This window comes from Rhinatrema bivittatum, chromosome 1 (assembly GCF_901001135.1).
Source record: "Rhinatrema bivittatum chromosome 1, aRhiBiv1.1, whole genome shotgun sequence".
NCBI lineage: Eukaryota > Metazoa > Chordata > Amphibia > Gymnophiona > Rhinatrematidae > Rhinatrema > Rhinatrema bivittatum.
Window position 1 is genome coordinate 197,593,297 of NC_042615.1, and position 23,963 is coordinate 197,617,259.

Below are 23,963 nucleotides of genomic sequence, written 5' to 3' on the forward strand. Positions count from 1 at the left end.
CTTTATTACTTGATGAAATTATTTTGAAACTAATAAAGAGATGATTAAAAAAATATAAGTATGCAAGTACTTGCAGTGTTGTGTGTAAATGATAACAATGGAAAAAAGTTGCTATTTAGGGATGTTCCACAGTGAGGTTTGGAAGTACACACACAAGTGGCTACTTTGTAAGCAGTATACATATATATATTACTGAATCTGTCTGTATATTTTTACAACTGCTAACTGAGTTACAGAAGTGGAATTGCACTTGTCTTTTGTTTGCAATTTTTGGGTGAGAGGTCTGGGTTAAGTGCTGGAGGGTCTGGGTGAACTAGAACAGATACTGGTAAACTGGTGATTGCAAGTATGTGCACAAGCATTTTCATATGTGGAATACACAGATTCTGTATAAAATACATGCCTTTGTATTTAACTCAGTGTTATTATGTGCATACGTTATAATTATGAGGTGCTTAAAACATATGCGCACCATTTTATAAAATGGGTAGAGGAAGTTTGCTTTTTCATGCATTATAAATATTTGTGACTACTAAAACATATGCGCATACTTTCAGGACAGAAATATGAAGTATTTTATAAACTGTGCATTTCCCGCCACACAATTTATAAAATACAAGCACAAAGGTCAGTGGCCCCACTTACGCATGCATCTGGTGACTTACACAAACTATTGAAAATTGGGCTCCCAGTTTCTATAGCCCTGCACCTTGATTCAGAAACAATTTCACTTCTTGTTTGCTACTGCCTTCTTCAGCCCCTCCTCAATATACTCCTGCTGGCTGACTGAACTGAACATGGGACTCATTTTATGAAAGATGGAGTGTCCATTGTAGCAAACCAGATGTGACTACATGCCTACCTTCCCTTTTAGGATCTGAAGCAAGACAAAACTAATTCATATCTTTTTTTTCTTTGTCTTAGAAGTAAAACATAGAAATCCTGATGCTGATATATGACAAATTAGGACAAAAAAGAATACACATAAGCTTTTGGAGGTCCATATTCAGAAGCCATTTAGACAGATAACTCACAAGTAATCTGTCTACATGGCAAGGTTTCCTATATTCAGCCATTTATCTGGCTATAATTTAGCCATATTAAAAAAAGAAGCGTTATGGGAGCATTTCTGGAAGGGGTTTAATTATCTGGCTAACAGGGTCATTTATCAAAATAGGTTATGGCGTTAATGCATGCGATAACACCATAACGCACGCGATAGTTATTGCAACACGCAGTGCAAATACAAATGTATTCAAAGGGGAGGGATTGGGGAGGGGTTTGGGTGGGATCACTGAAAATGAGGGGCATTATCGCATTGTGAGATAGAGTAATACACCCTATCGCACATGTTTTACGCTGGAAATAACTACACCTTTTTCCCCGGCGTTAAGCTGTGCAATATGCCCGAATCACAATTTGCGATAAATATCAGAAATTCTGTTTCAGGCATTTTTGGGTGAAGGGAGAGGGAGAGGGGAGGGGAGGGGAGTGGAGGGGAGAGAGAAAGAGAGAGAGAGAGAGAGTCTCTGTGGTGGCCCAAATAGTAGTCAGATATTTATACTGTTATAGGAGGGCCAGCTAGTAGCTCAAGGTGAGGATTTGGTTGTGGTCTAGGGTTTCGGGGCCAGTTTTACATGCAGAGTAAGATGTACGAATAGCACAATAGAGCTCGGTGAAGATTTTAGGGAGGCAATTTTCAAAGGGATTTCCACCTGCTGTACATCCCTTTTGAAAACTGCCCCCCTCCAATACATGGAAAAGTAGCAGTGCTGGGGTACTTCAATTATAAGTGGGCTTTTGATACTTTATTTAATCGAATAAGACAACAGCTTTATACCTGAAATTTTACGTTTATGTTAACCAGAAAAGGTAAAGAATCCTTCAGAGGAGGAAGGATAAAATTATAGTAAATGAATGTTTACAGTGCAAGTATACCATTAAAAAAAAATCAAAAGCAAGGTGAAAAAAATAGTCACACACTACAAAAACAGCAAATATCTTATAACATAAATGGGGATTCTCTGAAGCACAGCAATCCACCTGGTTTAATCATAGTCCCACATTTTCATATATTTTTTGTGTTTCTTAAAATCCAATATGCACAATTCAAAAATCCCAAATCAAACTTTCTGCTTATCTGTAAATTTTGAGAGGTCACTATGATTATATATATATACACCTAGTATTTACAAACAAAAATATATTGATGTGAGATATTTGCTAGTGAATGTTTTCATAAAGTGCAAGTATTTCATGACCATAGCTGTGGACTTGATTTGTCAAAGGTTTCCTCTCATGTTGTATCAGAGGGGAAACCTTTAATAAATCAGGCCCTAGGAAAGCAATCATTTTCCTTTCGTAAAGCACTATGAATACAGACTTCCTTAGCATAAAACTATACACACACTCTTACCACCTTAAAGTTTATTGTTTGCTACCTACTCTGATCTTTGAACAGGACTTCACTAAGGCTATTCAACTTCAATTCTTCCACACAGGTGCTTTTTGCTGGACCTTCAGACAGAATGAGATCTTGTTCCCTTTCTACTGCTTTCATATCTAGAATTCTTGTTGCTAACAGCTAACTAATATCAGCCCTGAAATGAAAAAAGAAATTAGGAAATGAAAAAAAATCATCAGGATTTAAATATTATAAAGCACTGATCAATCAAAGAATTTGAAGGAAAGGGTCCAAATTTTATAAAGCACTGATTAATCAAAGTATTTGAAGGAAAGGCACCACAAAAATATTTGCTCCTATTTTACATACTCTGGGTAGCATCTACAATGGATCTATATTTGGCCCTAATATATTTTTCCTATTATAATCTTCTATTTTAATCTGTTTTGATCATTTCCTAAAACGAGGCTGATCTTTTGCTGTCTCTCATAGCATTATTGATAAGCAACTCACTTTGAAGAGGTCGCTGTGCTTGAGAAGCCTGCACTATTGCCAGCTTAACTCCAAGTCATCACAAGATTGTGATCCAGTTTTTTCAGCATCTACTGCAGGGGTCGGGAACCTTTTTGGCTAAGAGAGCCATGAATGCCACATATTTTAAAATATAATTCCGTGAGAACCATACTAACTACAACCCCCCACCCTCCTGAACCCCCCCTCAAGACCTACCAAATCAATTTACTACAACCCCCTACTCTCCTGACACCCCCCAAGCTCTGCCAAATTAATTTACTACAACCCCCCACCCTCCTGACCTCCCCCAAGATCTGCCAAAAGTCCCTGGTGGTCCAGCGGGGGTCCAGGAGCGGTCCGGGAGCGATCTCCTGGACTTGGGCTGTTGGCTGCCAGTAGTCAAAATGGCACCGACGGCCCTTTGCCCTCACTATGTCACTGGGGTCGACCAATGGCGGCAGCAGCCCCTGTGACATAGTAAGGGCAAAGGGCCGTCGACTGGCTGCCGACGGCCCTTTGCCCTTACTATGTCACAGGGGCTACCGCCGCCATTGGTCGACCCCAGTGATATAGTGAGGGCAAAGGGCCGTCGGCGCCATTTTGACTACTGGCAGCCGACAGCCCAAGTGCAGGAGATCGCTCCCGGACCCCCGCTGGACCACCAGGGACTTTTGGCAGGTCTTTGGGGGGTCAGGAGGGTGGGGGGTTGTAGAAAATTAATTTTGGAGGTCTTGGGGGGCGTCAGGAGGGTGGGAGGTTTTGTTAGATTTTTACTTTTTTATAAAGATTTGTCTGCGAGCCAGATGCAGCCATCAAAAGAGCCATAGGTTCCCGACCCCTGATCTACTGTAATACATTCTGCAGGACAAAAGCACCAAACTGCTGATAAAGTGAGAAATCTAAGACTGGATTAATATGTCATGAGGACAAAGAGTTTAGTCAACAATACTGATAAAGGAAACAAAATCACAGTATCATACTTGTCAGTGATTATGCTAAATCTACAGCAACCTTTCTGGATCTTTTCTTGCTGCCACATTAGAGGGGAACATTTAAAAATAAAATACATGGGTGTACATATGCGCGTGATTCCTGGCGCGTGCACATGGACGCACCAATTTTATAACATGCACGCGCCAACATGTGCATTTTATAAAATCTGATGCCCATGGGGATGTTTTTTAAATACGTGTGGTGATGTGATCCTACTTTTTCCCAGTTCCCTCCCAGTCTACTCCAATTAAAGAGCGGACTGGGAGGGAACTTTCCTATCCCCCCTAACCACCCTACCTACCTTTTCCCTCTCTTCCCTGACCACTAACCCTTACCTATCTACCCTAATTTTTTTTGTTTTATAACTTACCTGCTCCTTCAGAGCAGAAGTAAATTATGCGTGCCAGTCAGCTGCCAGGGCGTGGTTCCCTGGGAAAAGGCCTAATGGCTGCTGTCCCGGCCTGCCCCTGCCCAGACCCTGCCCCCCGATCTGCCCCTTTGAGACAGGCCGGCACTTCTGTGCATACCAAGGGATACTTGTGTGGCTGGGCCGTTTTTAAAACGCACTCAGCGCGCACACGACCCGGCCACGTGTATATCCCCTGGTTTTAGTGCATGCAGCGCTTTTAAAATTTGGGCATCAGTGCACAGTTTTAGGTAGCTATAAAACTTCAATATGTTTAATAATCTAATTCCTGGTTAGAACATCAAATTAACCAAGTTTCAATAAGAGAGAAATTTCAATACTGTACAAAATTGTTAACACACTTGAAAACTAGTCCAGAGGATAGCCATGTTGGTCTGCAGTAGCGAAAACGACACAGAGGACGGTGGCACTTTACAGATTAACAGATTCATCAAAGCGTAAGTTTTCAAGGACAAAAGTCCATTTGTCCTCAAAACAATATGACTCAAAAAAGCAAAACTGCTTAGCTGTAATAGGTGTTCTCAACAAATCAAACACACAAGTGCATGATGTCATCAATGATGCCAATATGAAATGCACTATCTTAAAGCTCAGAAATATCTTGAAGTCTTTTTGAGTATACATTGGTATTTCTGAAGAGTTGCCAATTCATAAGCTAATCTTTAACTCTATGGGGAAGAGGGTGGGATTGTATGGCTGATTTGTTCTGCTGTTCACAGAGTCACCTATTACAAGTAAGAAACTGTATTCTCTATGGATAAATAAACACAAATACAGCCACACAAGTGGGATTCTCCAGCTGAGATTTGCATCATACTGAATTATCTTTTGTTGAATAAGAGTCTTTGCAACCCAGAAGAAAAGACCATAGAGGGAGAGTTGAAGCTTTTATTTAATTATGTTTTTGTAGAACTGCTTGTCTGAAGTTTCTATCAGTACAAGAGTCTTCTTCAAGACATTAATGCTTGATAAAAGTATATATGAATGATGAACTGGCTGCTTTGCAATTGTCTTATTTTATTTATTTTATTTAGAACTTTTCTATACCGACTTTCCAATAACAGAATTACTGATCAATTCGGTTTACATTTTGAACAATAACAGTGACAAGAAAATGTCTTACAAAAAACAGGTAGAAATAACTTGGAGATAAATATATGGGGTTAAATAACAAAGAAATACAATATACAAAGCCTAATATAGGCTGAGGCAGATAACATCGGTGTGGGGTTGTGTAAAGAGTTTAGGACTGACAATAGGTAGGGAATTATATGTTGGACTTTTGAACTGCCAAGGAGTTGGAGTTGGAGTTGGAGTCTTAAATTGAAGCTGAGCGAAGATGGGCTACTGAAGTTACAGTTGCTCAAATATGATGACCTTTCACCTTATAAGGAAGTTGAATTCAAGAATTAGTGAAGCAAAACAAAATACACTGAGAAATCCAATTTGATAAGTTCTAATTTGGATTGCAAGGCTTTATTTGGTGGTATCACAGAATTTTTTTAATGACTTGGTTCTCTTCAAATAGAATAAAAGGACTCTTCTGCAGTCTAAGTTTTGACGAGATTGTTCAGCCCAAGTTGAATGAGATCTTGGGAAGAAAACTGGAAATACGATGGATTGATTTAAATGCTACCTCAGGTAAAAACTTAGGGGTAGATTTTCAGACGAGCGCGAACAGCCTACTTTTGTTTGCGCTCCAGGCGCAAACAAAAGTACGCTGGATTTTAGTAGATACGCGCGTAGTCGCGCGTATCGGCTAAAATCCTGGATCGGCGCGCGCAAGGCTATCGATTTTGTATAGCCTGCGCGCGCCGAGCCGCGCTGCCTCCCCCCGTTCCCTCCAAGGCCGCTCCGAAATCGGAGCGGCCTCGGAGGGAACTTTCCTTTGCCCTCCCCTCACCTTACCCTCCCTTCCCCTACCTAACCCACCCACCCGGCCCTGTCTACACCCCCCCCCTTACCTTTGTCGGGGGATTTACGCCTCCCGGAGGGAGACGTAAATCCCCGCGCGCCAGCGGGCCTGCTGCGCGCCGGGCCGCGACCTGGGGGCGGGTATGGAGGGCGCGGCCACGCCCCCGGGCCATAGCCACGCCCCGTACCCGCCCCCAAAACGCTGCCGACACGCCCCCGCAACGCCGCACGCTCCGGCCCCGCCCCCCGACACGCCCCCGACACGCCCCCCTCCGAGAACCCCGGGACGTACGCGAGTCCCGGGGCTCTGCGCGCGCCGGGAGGCCTATGTAAAATAGGCTTCCCGGCGCGCAGGGCCCTGCTCGCGTAAATCCGCCCGGTTTTGGGCGGATTTACGCGAGCAGGGCTCTGAAAATCTACCCCTTAGGTTGTCTGCTCAATACTATCCTGTTTCTTAAAGTTTGTGTGTAGGGAGCATGTACTACTAGAGCTTGAAGTTCACAGACTCCGCATACATGGATCATAATTTTAAAGCGAGGGCGGGCATATTGGCATGCAAGTGAAGGTATACTGGAATTTTAAATCATGCACACACTTGTGTGCGTATGTTCTAAAATATACCTGCATGCAAGTAAGCTTCTAATTTTAAGAGGTTACTCAAGCAAAGCTAGTAAGCATGTCTTCTATAGGACTTTGTCAGCTTTTACGTGTGTATGTAAGTGGATTTTTAAACATGCTTGCGCGTGGCATATTCCCAGTTTTACAATTAGTCCACCAGTTTGACCAGTTAATATCTAGGTCTTTCACAGCCCTTTGATTCTTCATCCTGTATGCCACCCAGTTGACCGGACCCTTCACCCTGTCCTATAATCCCTAAAACTTGAGATCTACAGACTTGCTCTTCATCAGGAGTAGCAGTAAAGTTACACAGATATTTAACTTATGCATGCTGTGGTTTTTGGTTTTAACATATGGACTTGCACATGCAAGTGCTGGTCCCGCCCCAGAACGCCCATGCCACGCCCCTTTCCATCCCTTAAGTTTTCATGTGCACACGGGTAGATATGCGTGTAATTTGTGGCTTTTTAAAATCCGTGTTGCTCGCACACAGTCCACATATACACATATGTGGGCATTTTTGCATGAGCAACTTTTTAAAAATCTACCTCTAAGGTTATTCATATGACAAAAGTTTCCAAGCCATAAGATCAACTGTTAATAACATTTCAAACAGTGGTTTCATCAATTGAGAACATCATCATCAAGATCCCATTGTGTAGGAGGTATTTTGATAGGCAGGTGAAGATGTTAGAAAACTTTGATGAATTTTGCTATTAGATAACAAGATATGGAAAGTGTTGGTGATATGCACTATAGCACTCGAATGAATCTGAGTTTGATTTTACTACATAATTGGAAAGTTCAAAGAGATATTGGAGTAGAAAGGAAGTGGAGCAGTGGAATGGTCCCCATTATATCAGAAGGAGAACATTGTATGAGTATCTGTTGGATGGCTTCCCAGAAGCTAAAATAATCTGTTTTACATCAACAGGAAAAGGCATCGCCAGCACTACTCTGTTTTCAGAATCCATGCTCTGAGCGCTAGAGGTTAACAGATGGCATGAAGAAGTAAGCCACTATACTGAGTAAGGAGATAAGGAAATATTTGAAGATGGATTGAAAGAACCACCACTAATATCTGAAGCCATGGAACCCAGACTTGACGCAGCCAGAAAGGAGCTACAAAATTCCCTTATACCTTCTTAATTTGAGAATCATTCTTGATATGAGAGGAACTGCAGGGACAGTGTACATCAAAGTCCTGTTCCATAAAATTAAAAATGCAACCAATGCTAGGGAATTAAGTGTTGACCTTTTCAAGCAGTAGAGTGGACATTTGCAATTGCTTGGGGGATGCAAAAAATTCTATATGTGGTGTTCCCCAGAGTCGAAATACGAACTGCACAGTGGAGAGATCATGTATGAGGTTGAAGATGTTGACTCAATAAGCCCACTACGATATTATCTTTTCCTGGAAAATAAATAGCATTTAAATGCCTTTTTCTTACTGTTGCCCAGTTCCATATCTTCACTGCTTCCTTGAAGAGTTTTGAAAAATCTGTTCCTTTGTTGTTCCTTTGTTGTCTCTCTGAATTTGAATCATTGATTTCTTTAACCATATTTTGAAAACCAGAAGTGCTCTGAAGATGGCTTTGAGTTCCAAGAGATTGATGTGATGATTCTCTTCTCGAAAGGTCCAGGCTTCTTGGGAACAAACTGTTTTGAGATGGGCAACTGAGCCTTGTGGGGAAGTACCTCTAAATCTGCAGATGATGAAAAGTCTGATTGCAAATTAACCGGGCATTTATCATTTCCCTATAGAGACTTAACGCTAGTGATAACACTATAATGCACATGTTAAAATGCACAACGCACATTAGTATGCAAATGTTACATTTGCAATGCAAGTGGGTGGAGTTTGGACAGAGTTCATGGTAATAAGCAGCTCCTAACTTGGAATGCAATAGAGTAACGTGTGTTTTAATGCCGGAAATAACTACACCTTTTTTCTGTGCGTTATGCCTGCGTTACCGAGGAAAAGGTTTTTATCACACATGGAGAGAGAGAGAGAGAAAGACTCTGTATAGAAATCAATATGTCACTCTTTATTCATACCACAATAAGAGGGGGTACTTTTAACTCAATGTGGGGTAGGTTTAGGGGGGGGGGAGGGTTACATACACAGTAAGAGGTGTGAACAGCAAAGCTGACATCACTGAAGATTGTCTGTTATTTGAATTGATGAAAGGTACAAGAGGAGTTGATTTGTACAATGGACTCTACCTAGCTTGTTGCACTCTCTACCTAGCTTATGAAACCAGAACTGGACTCAGCACAGCTAGAGGCAGAGAGAGCGCCACAGCTACCCAAGTCAGATGTCCACCCTAACCTTCAAAAGGACACTGCTTCGGAGGAAGCTGGAAGCAGCAAAGCAGCTGATATCAGATCCTGACTGGCAAGCACTCACAGAGAAGTATGCAAGTCGAGAAGAGGAACCCGATGGTTACTGTCTGCCTGACAGAGATAAAGTGGGAAGCAGAGACTGCACCACAGCTGACTGAGTCACCTGTCTGCAACTCGACCATTCAGAGGGACTCATCTCCAGAGAGAGATGAAAACAGCAAAGGGGCGGAAGGCAAAACAGACCCTGAGTTAGAAGAACAGCTTGCAAACCAGGCTAAGGAACTTGTGACGGAGTTTGGGATACCAGAAAGCTCATGGAAGAGCTTCATAGCCTGGCCTGGAGAAGAACATACAGACTGCTGTGCTGGATGCAGCACTCATTGGCTACTGGGAGGTGCTGCAGAAAGGCCAGACAGAGGTGCTGTAGTGGGCGGATGCAGATGTTGCAGCAAGATGCGAGAGAGGCCCCACAGGAAGCCCAGACAGTAGTATTGTAGGCTGCTCAGATGCCAGCACTGCAGAAGGACCACAGAGAGGCACTGCAGATGATGAAGGTGCAAAAAAGTTAAGATGACCCGTGAGGAAGGTTTCTAGTGTAACAGTAGGGAGACAGGAGCTGAAGAAGAAGCAACAGCCCATTCATGACATTCCAGGTCTCTCTTAGCCAGGACCTTCTCAAGTTGCTAAGGCCACCAGTTATGTAAACGAGATGGAACCCTATACTGGTAAGGAGTGCCAGAAGAATGAGAGTCTGCGGAATGTGACTGACTTACAAAACAGCCCAAAGAGAGGTGCCAAAAAGAACTGGAGAGGGGTGCCACAGTGATCCCCAAGAAGGGGGGCATGGAGAGCCCAGAGATAGATTCCATGGAGATCCCAGCAAGAGGGACTGTAGAGGAGTTAAGGTGTGGCATTACAGAGGAGACTCTCAAAGAAGTGCAAGATTTATAAACCCAAGTGGTGGGTTTGCAGGTGAAGCTGAAAGCAGAAAAGCAGTTGTGCTACCAAGCAGAGAAGCAAGAGGAGAGCCTCAGGATAGACCTGGAAGTGGTGGCATTAGAATTAAATAGCTGTCAGCAGACCAGAGAGGACCCTGCAGAGCTCAAGGACCAGATCTTCATTCTGACTTCCCAAATTTAGAGCTTTTTGACAGAAGCAGAAGATGCCTGAGCGGCAGTGAACAGCTGATACAGGAGCTGGCGGCCGCAGTGCAGACTCAGCATGTGCTACTGTGGCAGCACAATGAGCTAATGAAAGCATATGAGGTCACAGTCGCTGACCTGAAGGCACAGTTGGCAGATGTAACCAAGAAGCAAGAGAACAGCCAGTTGGAAAAGGAGCAGCTCTTATAGAGTATATGCCATCTGCAGGCAATCTACATTTCACCAGAGCTGGGTGAAAAGTAAACTGCTGCCCCGTAAAGTAACATGGTGCAGCTGCAGAGACAGCTGGAGGAACTCAGAAGGAGCCATGACCAGAAACAAGCCAAGACATGGGATCTGGAGGTCACCAATGTTGAGCTTCAAGCCCATTCGCAGGAGGTAGCTCTCAGGGAGAACCGGGCCCAAGAAAGAGAAGAGGCAATCCAGTAGGAGTGTGCAGAGATATCAGAAGCATATGTGGCTTGGCACAGCGGCTAGCAGACTTGCAGCACCGGACCAGCACAGAGTACATGAGTGAATAAAAATATAAGAAGAAAGTGGCAATTCTGAAAAGCACCATGCAGGTACTGCAGAAACAGGGGGTAGCCATCAAAGCACAGATCCAGGAGCTGAATACTGTCCAGGAGTGCATCCACCTCAAGTACACTCCTCTAGTGAGCGCCCAGGAGCTAGAGCAGCATCTCCAAGCCATGGTGAATGAGCTCAGGCAGCAGTGTATGGAGCAGGAGAAGAGCTGAGAGTGAGTCTGGAGGCAGCGAAGAAGAAACAATGGGAGAATGAGAGACTATAGGCTGAAATATTGTCCATGCAGGAACAGGAGCAGGTACTCATGCACAGAGTGCAGGAACTGAGCAATACTCTGCAGCAACTTCAAGAAGAAAAAACAGCACAGATGGATCATGTGTACCGGCAAAAGTTTGATGCCATGCAGCAGAAGACCTTTGAATACGTGCAGGTGAAGGAGACACTGGAGAGAGTCATTGCTGTATCACAGAACAACCTAGCAGAGAAGGTGACTGCTGTCCAGGCTAAGGACATTGAGCTAGAGTTATACCTAAGCTTGCAAGGAAGGGACATACTAAAGCTTTGGCAGGAATTTTTAGAGTCTGATATAACTAATGGATGCTGGGGACACTTCTATTTTTCTGGAAAAAGACGTTAGTAGTGTGCACAGGCAAAGTGATTCACTGAACTAGGAGCATCAAAATGAGATCATCAGAAGGCAAGAAAGTTTAAAAAATGCTACAGAATCTCATCCAAATGTCCTGCAAATTAGAGTGGAAAAGATTTTTAGAGAAAAGGAATCTGTGAAAAACAAGCTTGAGTATGCCAACAAGGAGAACACAGAGGTGATAGAACTTTGGAAGTTAAAGCTGAAGTCAGAACAGCAAAATGTAATGGGAAGTTTCAAATCAACCAATATGCCGAGAGGTCTGTTCTTGCAAAGGAGATTGGTGCATTGGAGAAAATGAATGTAGATACCATGGAAAGAAAAGAGAAAGCATTGGAAGAATTAAGGTCTAAGCTAGAAAGTGAAGCAAAATAGCACCTGATAGAAAAGAAAGATGCTTTGAGCAAACTGCAGCTGGCAAGAATTAAAATAAAGGAAGCGGAGGCATTTAAATAAAATGCAAGAAAGAATTGGGTGAGATAGATCGTTTTACAATTCAGTTGAAAGCAGATGAAAGCAGGTTGATAAACCTTGACCTAATATAGGATGCCAATTCTGAAGGGAACTTGAATATTTGAACACTGAAAGAGAACTTGAAGCAGTGGAGATGCTAATAAAGAAAGAGAAAATGGGAAACGTTTCTCAGAGAAGCCAGACATTTGAAGTAGCTAAAGTACTACAAGAACAGGATGAAATGCCTGATAGTCTTGAGAATATTACATCTGTGGAGTGTCAATTCCAAGATTATTCGGCAAAAGAGCTCTAGGTTTGGAAAGAGAATTGGGAGTTAAGAGCCTTCAAGAAAGAAAGAAAAGCTAGGAGACAAGTAGAAGATAAACTACAACAGCAGCACCCAAGAGATGTCGCAAGAATCCTATCGGAGGAAAAGTGGAATTAAGACCTCCAGATGGATTAAAATAAAGGACTATGGGGTGGACACCGGGCAAAGGATGCAATGAGTGGTACTAATAGAGCTATCTGGGGTAATCTTAATGTGTGGAGGTGAGCTTGAACCTATAGCCCTGACCCCAAGCTTAGATAGTGGGAGGCCAGATGAAAGGGAATGGGGATGTGAGGCCCTTCCCTGGTTCAAATCCAGGGGGGAGTAAAAACACTCAGACCAATGGGTATGGGTCCAAGCTTGAGAGGGGGGTATGTGATGAAGGGATCCTATTTCCCCTATTTAACCTGTACAGGACTAGGCTAGATGCCTGGACTACCTTAAATTCCATACAGGGAGAAAGCTCTATGGGCGGGACCCTGCTAGGATGTTAAGAAGTAGAGCCCAGCTGGGATCAGAGGTACCTGTGTCTCCAGGAGCAAGGAGCTACTGATCCTCTCTGAAATTGTGTTGTGAGTACACTACAAAGGTAGGCAATATACTGGTATGTTGATTTGCTGTTTATGATAATAAAAGTTGAGATTGTATTAGAAAAAGCTGGAGTCAGTGTGGTTTCTGCTCCAGCCCAGAAGATTTGTTTGGTCATCCTCACATGACATATAGTAATCCTGAATTGTAAGGTAGCTGATTGCAACGATTTTTTACCTCTATTGTCCAAGCACTTAAATTCCTTCCATAGAGGAGTACTGGAATAGGTTTTTAATTTTTTTAAGCTCTTTTTAGAGCTGATTCCACTAACAATGAATTATGAGAGAGCTGCATCTTGGTATCTCCTGGACATTTTTTATCTCTATATTTTAAGGAGAAATTATTACTTACCTATTAACTTCCTTTCCCCTAAGGAAGGCAGGCCAATCCCCACAAGTGGGTTATGCACCTCTACCAGCAGACAGAGACAGAGTAAAAGCTGACATCACAGATATATAGCTCTGCCCTGACATCAGCCTTCCAGTATTCTCTGGAAAACCCAAACTGTGGACAAACTTATTATACTTGAAATGATTATTAACAATCAATCACTCATGCTTCCAACCCAGAGAAACACTGAGTATGGATCAAAGAATTAACTTTCACTAAACTGAGGGACCGGATAAAACATTTACTAGTCCTCCAATGAGTAGCAGGAACACCACCCTGCAACATCTGCACCTAAAGAGCGAACCAAGGCAAAAACTGGCAGCTGAAGACGGGTCGGGGATTGGCCTGCCTTCCTTAGAGAAAAAGAAATGATCAGGTAAGTAGTAATTTCTCTTTCCTCTGCACTCAGGCAGGCCAATCCCCGCAAGTGGGATGTACCAAAGCTACTCCTGAACAGGGCAGGAGGCTGTCTGTGGTCCAGTTAAGATTCCACGCATGAAAGCTGCACCCTACAGAACCTGAACGACCAAGAGGAAAGCTTGGGAAAGTATTCAAGAAAGACCACAACGCTGCCTAGGAAAACTCGGCTGGCGACAATAATTAAGGCTCCGCCCACAATAGCACCTGAGCTCTAGCGGAATGCGCTCTAACTCATTTAGAGAAAAGAAGCTCGGCAACCACTCAGGCGGCTGTGATGACATCATTTTTCCAATGGACTAAAGCTGCCCACATTCTCAGTTCCCCTTGTTTACCTCCACCATGGAGCAGAAACAATCAATAAGACTTCCTGACATGTTTAGTAGCCTCCAAATATCATCTCAAATGCCACTCAACATCCAAGGTATGCCATAAACAATAATCAAACTAATTTCTATTCCTGCCCATCATGGGCAGGAGAAACAGACCAACTGAACCATTTTCGGGAACAGAAGGTACGGTCTGGAACTGCATCATCCCCAGAGTAACAAATAGAAAAAATGTTCTTAGGGAAAGTAGTTTCAAGGAAAAGCTACATAGTGGTCAAAAGGTAGGAGCCGCCAAGTATCCAGAACCAGATTAAGGTTTCACAACTAAATCAGAACGCTGCGGAATAGGTGATTTTTGGAATGAAATCAAAGGAAAATATAACACTTAGTTTAAAACAATTATATTAGTTACCGATTGCTCAGAGAATAAAATTTAAGATACTGATTGTATTGCATAAAGCCATTTATGCTGAATCTTATGGTCTGAAAGATAAGGTAACTTAATATGCTGCAACTCACTCTTTAAGATCTTTCTCCCAATTGCTTTTGCCTGTACCATCAGTGAGGCAGTATTCTTTATGTGCTACAAGAAATAAGGCTTTTTATATTATGGTCCTGATATATGGAATGCAGTATCAGCTGAAATCCACGGTGAGTCTGATTATTTACATTTGAAAATTGATAAAATCATTTTTTAGCCAAGCTTTTAATTAATTTTTATTTTACTTTATTTTTATTCTAATTTTTTTAAGAGTAGGTATAATTGATGCTCTGTATGTTTTTTCTCCCCAATGAATGAACATTGTTAGAACTGCAGATCATACGAATTGTTAAGTAAAAAAATAAATAAATAAAGCCTCTGAAGAAAAGCAGGATATGACCTATCTTCAGATGGTGTAGTACTTCTAGGTAGTTCCAGTGATCCTGCAGATTCATAATAAAAACGTAGTCAATAAGATTCAAAAGAGGAATAGGAATCCTCTTTGGAGTCTGATATGATCAACGGAGATTCCTTTTTCAAAGGTTTTTCCTCTGGAGCTACAGAATGAGGAGATTTCAATTTGCTTGTGATTCCTGAACTCTTTGATAAGGCACGATGGGAGAACAAAGATAGCAGAAAGTTTCTCCATCAAAGGTTCTGAAAAGAGTGCTAGAGCTGATTGGATGGCATCTTTTTCATAAAAGATTGTACAAAATCAGTCCTTAGCTTAGGAACAAATGTGTGGCATTCCTGAAGAGGATGGAGAGGTTGTGCAATTGAAAAAGAATTTAACTCCAGGAACAGAATAGGTGTGTAACTCTTTGAGAAGATGTAGAACTTGTGTGACTGCACTGATGAGAACTTTTGGCACTAATAGCTTTGAAGACTCAAATACAGATGGTGCTGATAGTGCATACGACATCAGCTTTTCAGCACCAAAGTGGCTCAGCATGTAAGGTCCATATTCAGTGCCACTTATCCGGCTAAGTGGTGGCAGGTGAATATCTGCCTAGGATCAGTAGCTGCCGCTTAGCTGGATAACTACTTATCTGGCTAAATCATTAGCTGGCTAAGTAGTGGGCAGTGTGGGGGTGTAACTAGGAGGAGTTGAGCTAGCCTGATAACTTATCTAGCTAATTCTGGTCGTGCCGGATACATGTCCCAAAGTTAGCCAGATAAACTTATTTGGCTAACATTTAGATAACTGCATATATTCAGCTAACTAGCTCAACTGGATAGCAGCTGAATATGGACCTCGGTGCTCTTTTGTTTATGGTGTCAATAAAGAATGCTTCCTATCTTTTTTGTGTTTGGAGGGATGGGAGGGGAAGTTGTCATCTTGCCCCTCTTCCGAGACTTTGACCCTTTAGATTTTGGTGCTGGTCTCTTAGAAGTTCCTTCCATCTCTGAGGAAGAAGATATCTTTTATTTCAACTTCATGTCCCTGAATGCACAAGCCCGCAGGGATTTTCAGCCACTAGCCTCATAGTCTGAGGGTTCATGCTGGACTGGATGGCATCCTTTGGGCCTAAACATCTGAGGCAGAGACCATGCAGATCTTGACATCCCATTTTGTATCTGCACCTAATGCATGCTTTAAAAGATCTCTTACCAGCCTTCAATATTTATGATATAATAGGAAACTGAGGAAAAAAGACAATTTTGTTTTAGAATCAAAAAGGGACGTAAAGTAAAAGAAAATAATGAAGACAACTTGAGACAAAGAATGCAAAAAAAGTGCAAAAAGAATACCTCGGCAGCAAGAGAGAGCAAAAAAACCATTTCAAGTGGAAGAAAAACAACTGAGAAGACTTTCATCGCCATGGCTGCACAGAAAAACCTGTGCATGCTCAGAAGCCTTCAAGATCTTCCTGAACTCTAAGCACATTCCACGTCAGTGCAAACAATGACATCACCTATGTGCAGCTGTATTTGTATCTGTCTGTCTGCAGAGAAATCTATAATTCTATAAGGTGCTACCAGCCTCTGAAAAATACTGTATTTGAAATTATTTCTTCAACCAGAAAGTATGTTATAATTCTTTACAACTTTGAAAACAAAGAATATAAGGTAATTGAAACTAAAATGATCAAATGTTATCAAGCAAGCACAAAGGGACTCAACAGAGACATTGGTTCTCTCACTCTACTAGTCAGTCTTTCTACAGCAGCAAAGTCTGTTTACTCATCTCCCTCATCTATCACACTTTTCCTTGAACATATTACTTCATCTTTTTACTTTACAACTCTTTGCAAACAGTGACCCTGTGTAATCCAGTTTACAATTTATTTGCATATTCAGATAGCAGCAGTCCGATGAAGGGAATGTAGCTCCTGAAAACTAGTTGCAAATGAATTAAGTTAGTCCAATAAAACATTATTACCTATAATTTGTTGTTGAAGCTAGAAAGAAATCATAAACACAATTAAAAGCTACCTTTTCTCTGACTGATTTTCCAGGCACAAGCTGAGGTTCAATGGTGACGAACAGGGTTAAATAGGAGCCCTCACTTAGACTCCGAACTGCATCATAGCCCCCTTCATTGCCTAGGTTCCTCTCCTTGCTGTATCCCAGAAGAACTGGAGGGGTATCAATCTTAAAAGTGCCATCAATCTGGGAAACATAAATAAAAGCACATACCTATTTTAGTCACATAGTTGCAATCATCTTAAATCTCTTCTCAGGCAAAAGTATTCCCAAATCAAAAATGGAACAATTCCCATGCTATTTTGCTGTGGTTAGATTTAGCCATAAAAATGTTTCGTTATTCTTCTCTTCAATTTTGTTTTCTTTGTTAAGAATGTTGAAACAAAAAATAAATACTGAAGTCACAAGTATGTGAGACAATTAAAATAAGGCTATACTCCCAGGCTCAAATGATAAACACTGGCTTTTTAAATTGATCCAACTCAATTAGAATAGGTCTCTAGTGGGCTTTGGCATCATGAAGCATCACTCACAACTAGGGGTTTCTGCATTTTGTATTACAAGCCTCCTTCCTGTTGAGCCCAGACTTTGAAGTGAAAGTCATTGACAAGGGGCCACAGGCCACATCTCTCTCCACAATTTAGAACATGTGAATCTGGAGTCTAGCAATCAACACTAAGCGACGTCTGAGAGTCCCTCAGTCACCATAGCATCCCCAGCCTTGGCCAGCCTGAGAAGCAGAATCCAGTCTGGGGAATCAAAGCCAGCTTGATATAGATTGTGTGCAGCACTGCCTCTGATATGGCCCTTAACTTGCTCTGTCTCAAAGTAAAGCAAACTCCAGGCACTTCATGCACTGTTCTTCAAGAGGCATCCTCTGAGGAAGTGAAAATAAAGTTTGTTCAAATACTGCAGAATGCATATGGTATTTACTACACTTTAAGACTGATACATTTTTTATTATCTAACAATCTATAATGCAACTCAGTTTTGGTAGGATGTTAACAATAGTACTTGGTTTGCCACTGGAAGTGCAATATGAGCATCTTTTCCACTGTTACTGCTATAGGACATAGATGTATGGTCCTCACATGCAGGCCAATACAGTAAAGCGCGGCTGCGGTTACCCTGTTTCTAACCCGCTTTGCACGCACAATTTGGACGCGTATGTCTCACCCGCGATTCAGTATCCTGTTTTACGCGTCCTTACCGCTTCTTGAAATCGACGCGTATCCCTTTCTGCCAGCGTCATGTATATGATATGTTAATGATCGGATTAGCTATTCCCTCCAATACAGTATCATGTGCCCCGATTATCTCCTTTTTAACCTATTTTGCTGCGTCTTTAACCTGCTAATTTACCGGCTACCCTTACCCTGGCGTTAGTGTGGTGTTCGGTCAGCTTCGTACCGGACAGCGCCATGGACAACATTTATATTATTGCTCTGGCGCTATTTTTCGTTCGGTTGAGAAGGAGAATGAGATTTGCTCAACCGAGAAACGCTGGAAATGCTCGGCAGATTGGAGAGGTGAACAGGGGGGGCCCGCAGCAAGGAGAACCCATCCGACCGGAGAACCCAGCAGCAAGACCGGAGGAGGTATGTGATATGTTTCGGTTTAACTGTACCATCCATCCATCCCTGGGCCTCTCTGAGGCTCCGGACACGGACGTAGAGATTGGCGCCCGTAAAGAATGGCGTCCATGTCTCCGGACGCCTCTACGGACGCCGGAGAGATGGACGCCCGTAAACATCGGCGTCCGTAAAGGCGGAGACAGGGACGCCTCTAAGGATGCCGGGGAGATGGGCGCCCGTAAACATACGGACGCTGGAAAGATGGGCACCCGTAAACATAGGCGTCCGTAAAGGCGGAGACAGGGACGCCTCTACGGATGCCGTAAGATGGGCGCCCAAGGCAGCGCGAAGGTCCACGAATGGACCTTTGAGCTGGGCGCTGAAGGCAGCATCTTGTACGCCATTCGTGGACCTTTCCCCTGCCTTGAGCGCCCAAGCTGGACGCCCAAGATGCGACTTCATGGACCTCGAGCGCCCGGCCGGACGTCCTTGAGCGCCCAAGCTAGACGCCCAAGGTCCATGAACCCCCGAAGTTGCTTCCTTGAGTGCCCAAGGTGTCTTGAGCGCCCAAGCTGGAGTGCCCAAGCTGGATGCCCAAGACGCGACTTCATGGACCTCGAGCGCCTGGCCAGACGTCCTTGAATGCCCAAGCTGGACGCCCAAGGTCCATGAACCCCCGAAGTTGCTGCCTTGAGCGCCCAAGCTGGAGCGCCCAAGACGCGACTTCATGGACCTCGAGCACCCAGCCGGACGTCCTTGAGCGCCCAAGCTGGACGCCCAAGGTCCATGAACGCCCGAAGTCGCGTCTTGGGCGTCCAGCTTGGGCGCTCAAGGCAGCAGGAGTTCACGGACCTTGAGCGCCCGGCCGGACGTCCAAAGGTCCACGAATGACGTCCGAGCAGCGAAAAAAAAAAAAGCAAAAAACCATCCACTTACCTGTTGGAATGACATTTCAAATGACATTTCTGACATTTTCTGACATTTGAAATGGCATCTGAAATGACAGGTACCAGCGCACCCGGGATACTGTATAGGCGCTGTATACCACTCTATACAGTAAAATGGATTACGCACTCCTACCGCTTCATGGATGCACTTTGGACGCCGCTTGCATTTGCATCTCATTTGAATACTGTATCGAGCGGTATGAGAACCAAACTGTGCGTGCGGCAAACGCGGGTGCGCCCGGCACTACCGCACTCTTTCTTACGCGACCTTACTGTATCGGCCTGATGATTACTTACATTCTTAGTGCTAGGATATTTGGACAAAAAAAATGCATCTGGCAGGAGCTGCAGACTGCTATTGCTGAATGTCACTGGGCCTGAAATTTGAAAGGCTTCTTTCCATTCTGTCTCTTCGAGAAATCTGAATCAGTATGTTTTACTACCTCCCAGTGTTTTTTCAACTGCATTTTTAAAGTTTCCACAATGACACTATTGCACTTACCCTTGCTTGAAAATAGATGGTAGTAAAAGGAATTCGAACAGATCCTAACCAATGTCTTTCAGTACGGGTGTGAATCCTACTTCCTCTCTCTCTGTCATCCTTAAAAATAATTTTTTAAAAAGTGTTCATACCTTAAAGATCAAAACTGAAGTAAGGGTCATAAATATTTAGAAAGTGATTTAGAAAACAATTCTCATTCTCTCAAAGATAACACATGACTTGTAAAGGACAGCATAACCCTCCTCATAGATTCTGCAAGGCAGATGAACTTTTGACACCAATATCCACCATCTTGAATTTTTTTCTATCAAATTCCCTGATCCCCAACTTTTTCTCCATTAAAATGTGTTATGAAACAAACAAATCTAGTACCAAACATATTACTGTTTCCAAATTTGAACATCTATATGAACTAGAAATGAACAAATATATATGAGGTCTAGATTCAAGGGTAAGTCCGACTAACACTTGGAGTCAGCTAGACAAACCCAAAGATTCCAATATTGCACCCTGCTCCCCAGTTACATTTTATGGCCGCACAAACTTTACTCAGTTAAGAAAAGGAAGAACTGGCACATTCCTGGGGGACAGTTTCACTTTGTCTAAGCAGCAAAGATACTGAGCACTGTGTGGACAAAGAAAGCTGGATAAGTCTGGTCAAAAAAATACCTGTGCAAGGGTTAGCTGGGTAACTTCAGCTGGGTATATTGAGCAGAACACTTTTCCAGGTATGTTCCACTAAATATCCGGGTAAAGGTTTCCAGGAAATTTTACCCAGATAATTTCCATGCTAGACAGCTTATACAATATGGACCTCATATATATATATATATATTTATATTTGCCAATTTCCTCATATATATATTTGCCAGTTTCCTCTGTCTCAAACCGAATCTTCACCCTACTAGCATTTTTACATAGTTTTACGAGTTATACCCTCTGTTTGTTCATCAGTTTTCATGATCCTAGTTCTGTATTCCTTTGTTCAATGTAATTTGCACTCTATGAGGCACTGTTTTCTGTTACAATGTAAACCGCATTGATTTGTAACTTCTTACAAGAAATTCGGTATATAAAACTGTTAAATAAATAAAATAAAATAAATATATCTTAAGTTTATTGATTGAGTTTTTTGGCCCAGCAGTTCTTTTGAGCTTCCAGCTCAATCAGAACCAGTATCTTGTGAGCTATGGTGCCCTGAGCCTTCACTTGTTGCTATTCAATGATTTTTTTTTCCAGTTTATAACCCTTTTTCTTCCATTTAGCTTAAGCATTACAGCTACAGTCCTTGGCTGGGAGCCACAGACTGTCTTATTCTGGAAAGAAGAACACTGTACAAAGACAGAAACTCATACATTTAATTTGAAGTGTAGTTTGGCCATTGTGCTGGCTTTTCAGCCTGAAGAAAAACATCCATTACCACAATCCACATCACCTGTGGACCCAAAAGTTTGGAAGTCTCTGGCAGTTGCTGATAAGACTTCTATCAGTAAGATGTTATAGGCTGATAGAGACCATTCAACCATATCTTTTGGCATAAGAAGGGTCAAAATTATGTCCCAAACCACGTATGTTATATTTTTACAAGAATTATTCTAGGTGGTTTGGAGAAGTTTTTAGTCACCAAACTGTAGCTCATTAAAATATGTACTAGAAAAAAATATTAAGCAAATTCACAATATGTATCTTCTGAAAATTATATTTAAATGACAAATATTTTATATCTAAACAATTATAGCTTTTTAAATACTGATTGGGAAGCATTCCAAAGACACATTTATAAAACATGTGTTCCAGATTTGTCAATGAAGACTTTGCATTAATTTCTATGCCAATGAAACCTAAAGCAATTTTTGCTCTGAAGCAAATAACTTTTTAAAATTTGCCCCATAGTATTATAAAGATAAAATCATAGATTTTTTATGGATATAAGCCAAAGGAAGTAATAACATTTAGATCATTATTCAAAGACTTTCTAAAGGTAACTTTGAGTTACCTGTAAAAAAGAAATCCAAACATTTGAATATTTCCTCCTACTGACTGCATGAAGTTTGTGCACATAAAATTTATCTGGATTAAAAAAGATGTTGCTGGAGAAGTGCCGAAGCAAGGTTAAATGTTAACCGGTGAGTGTACATATTGAACACTCTCTGGCTAAAGAAATGTATAAAAGTCTATTTAGAAAAAGAGCCATCCCACACTTATCCAGGTGTATTCAGTGGCTGACTTATCTGGGCAGGTCCTGCTAAATGTCCAGGAAAAGTTATATGTGGTTACTTTACCCGGATAACTTAACCATTCACCGGCTCTGTAATAGGAAAATTGGTTTTTACCTGCTAATTTTCGTTCCTGAAGTACCACGGATCTGTCCAGACAAGTGGGGTTTATGCAACCCTACCAGCAGATGGAGGCAGAGAACAAATCTTTGAGGCACTGCTACATATAACCGAGAGTACCACCTGCAATCCCTCAGTATTGACTTGTACCCAAACTAAGATGTCTATGTGAACAAACCCCCTATAAACGATAAGGCGAACAGAGAATCAAAGTTGGAGTCCCCTGGAATTAGACCCCTTTAACACAGAAAACACATACCAACTATGTATACTTCTCCTTCAGCTGAGTATATCACATACCAGTGCAGCAACATCCAGAAGCGAGGAAGTCTTTCGAAAAGATGGGGATGAGTCTCTGGACTGATCCATGGTACTTCAGGAACGAAAATTAGCAGGTAGAACCAATTTTCCTTTCCTGTTTGTACCCCGGATCAGTCCAGAGAAGTGAGATACATCCAAGCCCCTCTATTCTGGGTGGGAACTTGAAAAACTCGCGCGCAACACACTTTTTCCCCAAACATCGCCTCTTCTGGTGCCCACACATCCAAGCGGTAATGTCTGGTAAAAGTGTGATGAGAAGACCTCGTCGCCCCTCAACAAATCTCCTGCAGAGAAAGCAGATGACACTTCACCCATGAGGTTGCCTGCGCCCCAGTGGAATGCACTCTCAACCCCTCCAGCACTGACCGGCCCTTACAGATGTAAGCTGAAGCTATCGTCTCTTTTAGTCATCATGCAATAATGCCCTTGGAAGCCTTATTTTCCTTCCTTGCACCACTGAACAGAACAAACAGATGATCAGATCTCCAAAAGTCAGATCTTATGGAGACCAGATATCGCAAAAGAATTCAACGCACACCCAATAAGTGAAGCTCCCTTGCCACCGAAGCATTGGCTGCCAAATTCAGAAAGGCTGGTAGGTCAACAACCTGGTTAAGGTGAAAAGAGGTTACCACCTTTGGCAAAAAGGAAGGAATCATATGTAAAGAAACCCCATCCTCCAAAAAACACAAGAAAGGGTCCCTTTGGGACCACACTTGCAGCTCAGATATTTGTCTAGCCGAACAAATAGTCACCAGAAAAACTGCCTTAAGAGTTAAATCTTTTAATGATGCCCTTCACATTGGTTCAAAGGGAGGATCACACAGCCCATGAAGAACCAAATTCAGATTCCATGCTGGACAGATTTTCTGAACTGGAGGCCATAGATGTTTTGCCCTCTTTAGGAACCGAACCACATCCAGATGAGACGCCAACGGTCTTCCCTGATTCCTACCTCAAAGGTAACCCAAGGCTGCTACCTGGACCCAAAGGGAATTATAGGCCAAACCCTTAGTCAAACCGCTTTGCAAAAAGGCCAGGATCTGCGGAATGTCCACTTGCAAAGGCTGCACCCTGTTCTGAAAACACCATGATTCGAACACCCTCCACATTTGGACATATGCCATGGATATGGAAGGTCTCCTTACTTGAAGCAAAGTCACAATCACAGGCTCCAAATAACCTTTCAAATGAAGTCGTCACCTCTCAAAAGCCAAGCCACTAGACAGAAGCGATCCTCCTGGTCTGAAAATATGGGTCCCTGTTGCACCAATCCTGACAGATGGGTCAAGCAAACAGGACCATCCACTGCCAGACGCAG

At 42.5% G+C, this 23,963-nt stretch overlaps 1 protein-coding gene across 3 annotated transcripts in view; it reads right to left on the reverse strand.

Moving 5' to 3' along the window:
• CC2D2A (coiled-coil and C2 domain containing 2A) overlaps positions 1-23,963 on the reverse strand; it is a 404,582-nt gene that overhangs the window by 86,768 nt on the left and 293,851 nt on the right. For 2 of the 3 annotated variants that reach the window (XM_029590744.1, XM_029590748.1), the window contains exons 27-28: positions 19,986-20,084; positions 16,972-17,148 (exon numbers count right to left, since the gene is read on the reverse strand). In XM_029590744.1, the coding sequence (XP_029446604.1) occupies positions 16,972-17,148; positions 19,986-20,084 (276 nt within the window). Of the gene's footprint in view, positions 1-2,472; positions 2,601-16,971; positions 17,149-19,985; positions 20,085-23,963 lie in introns of those variants that run through there. The other variant, XM_029590757.1, reaches the window with a different exon arrangement.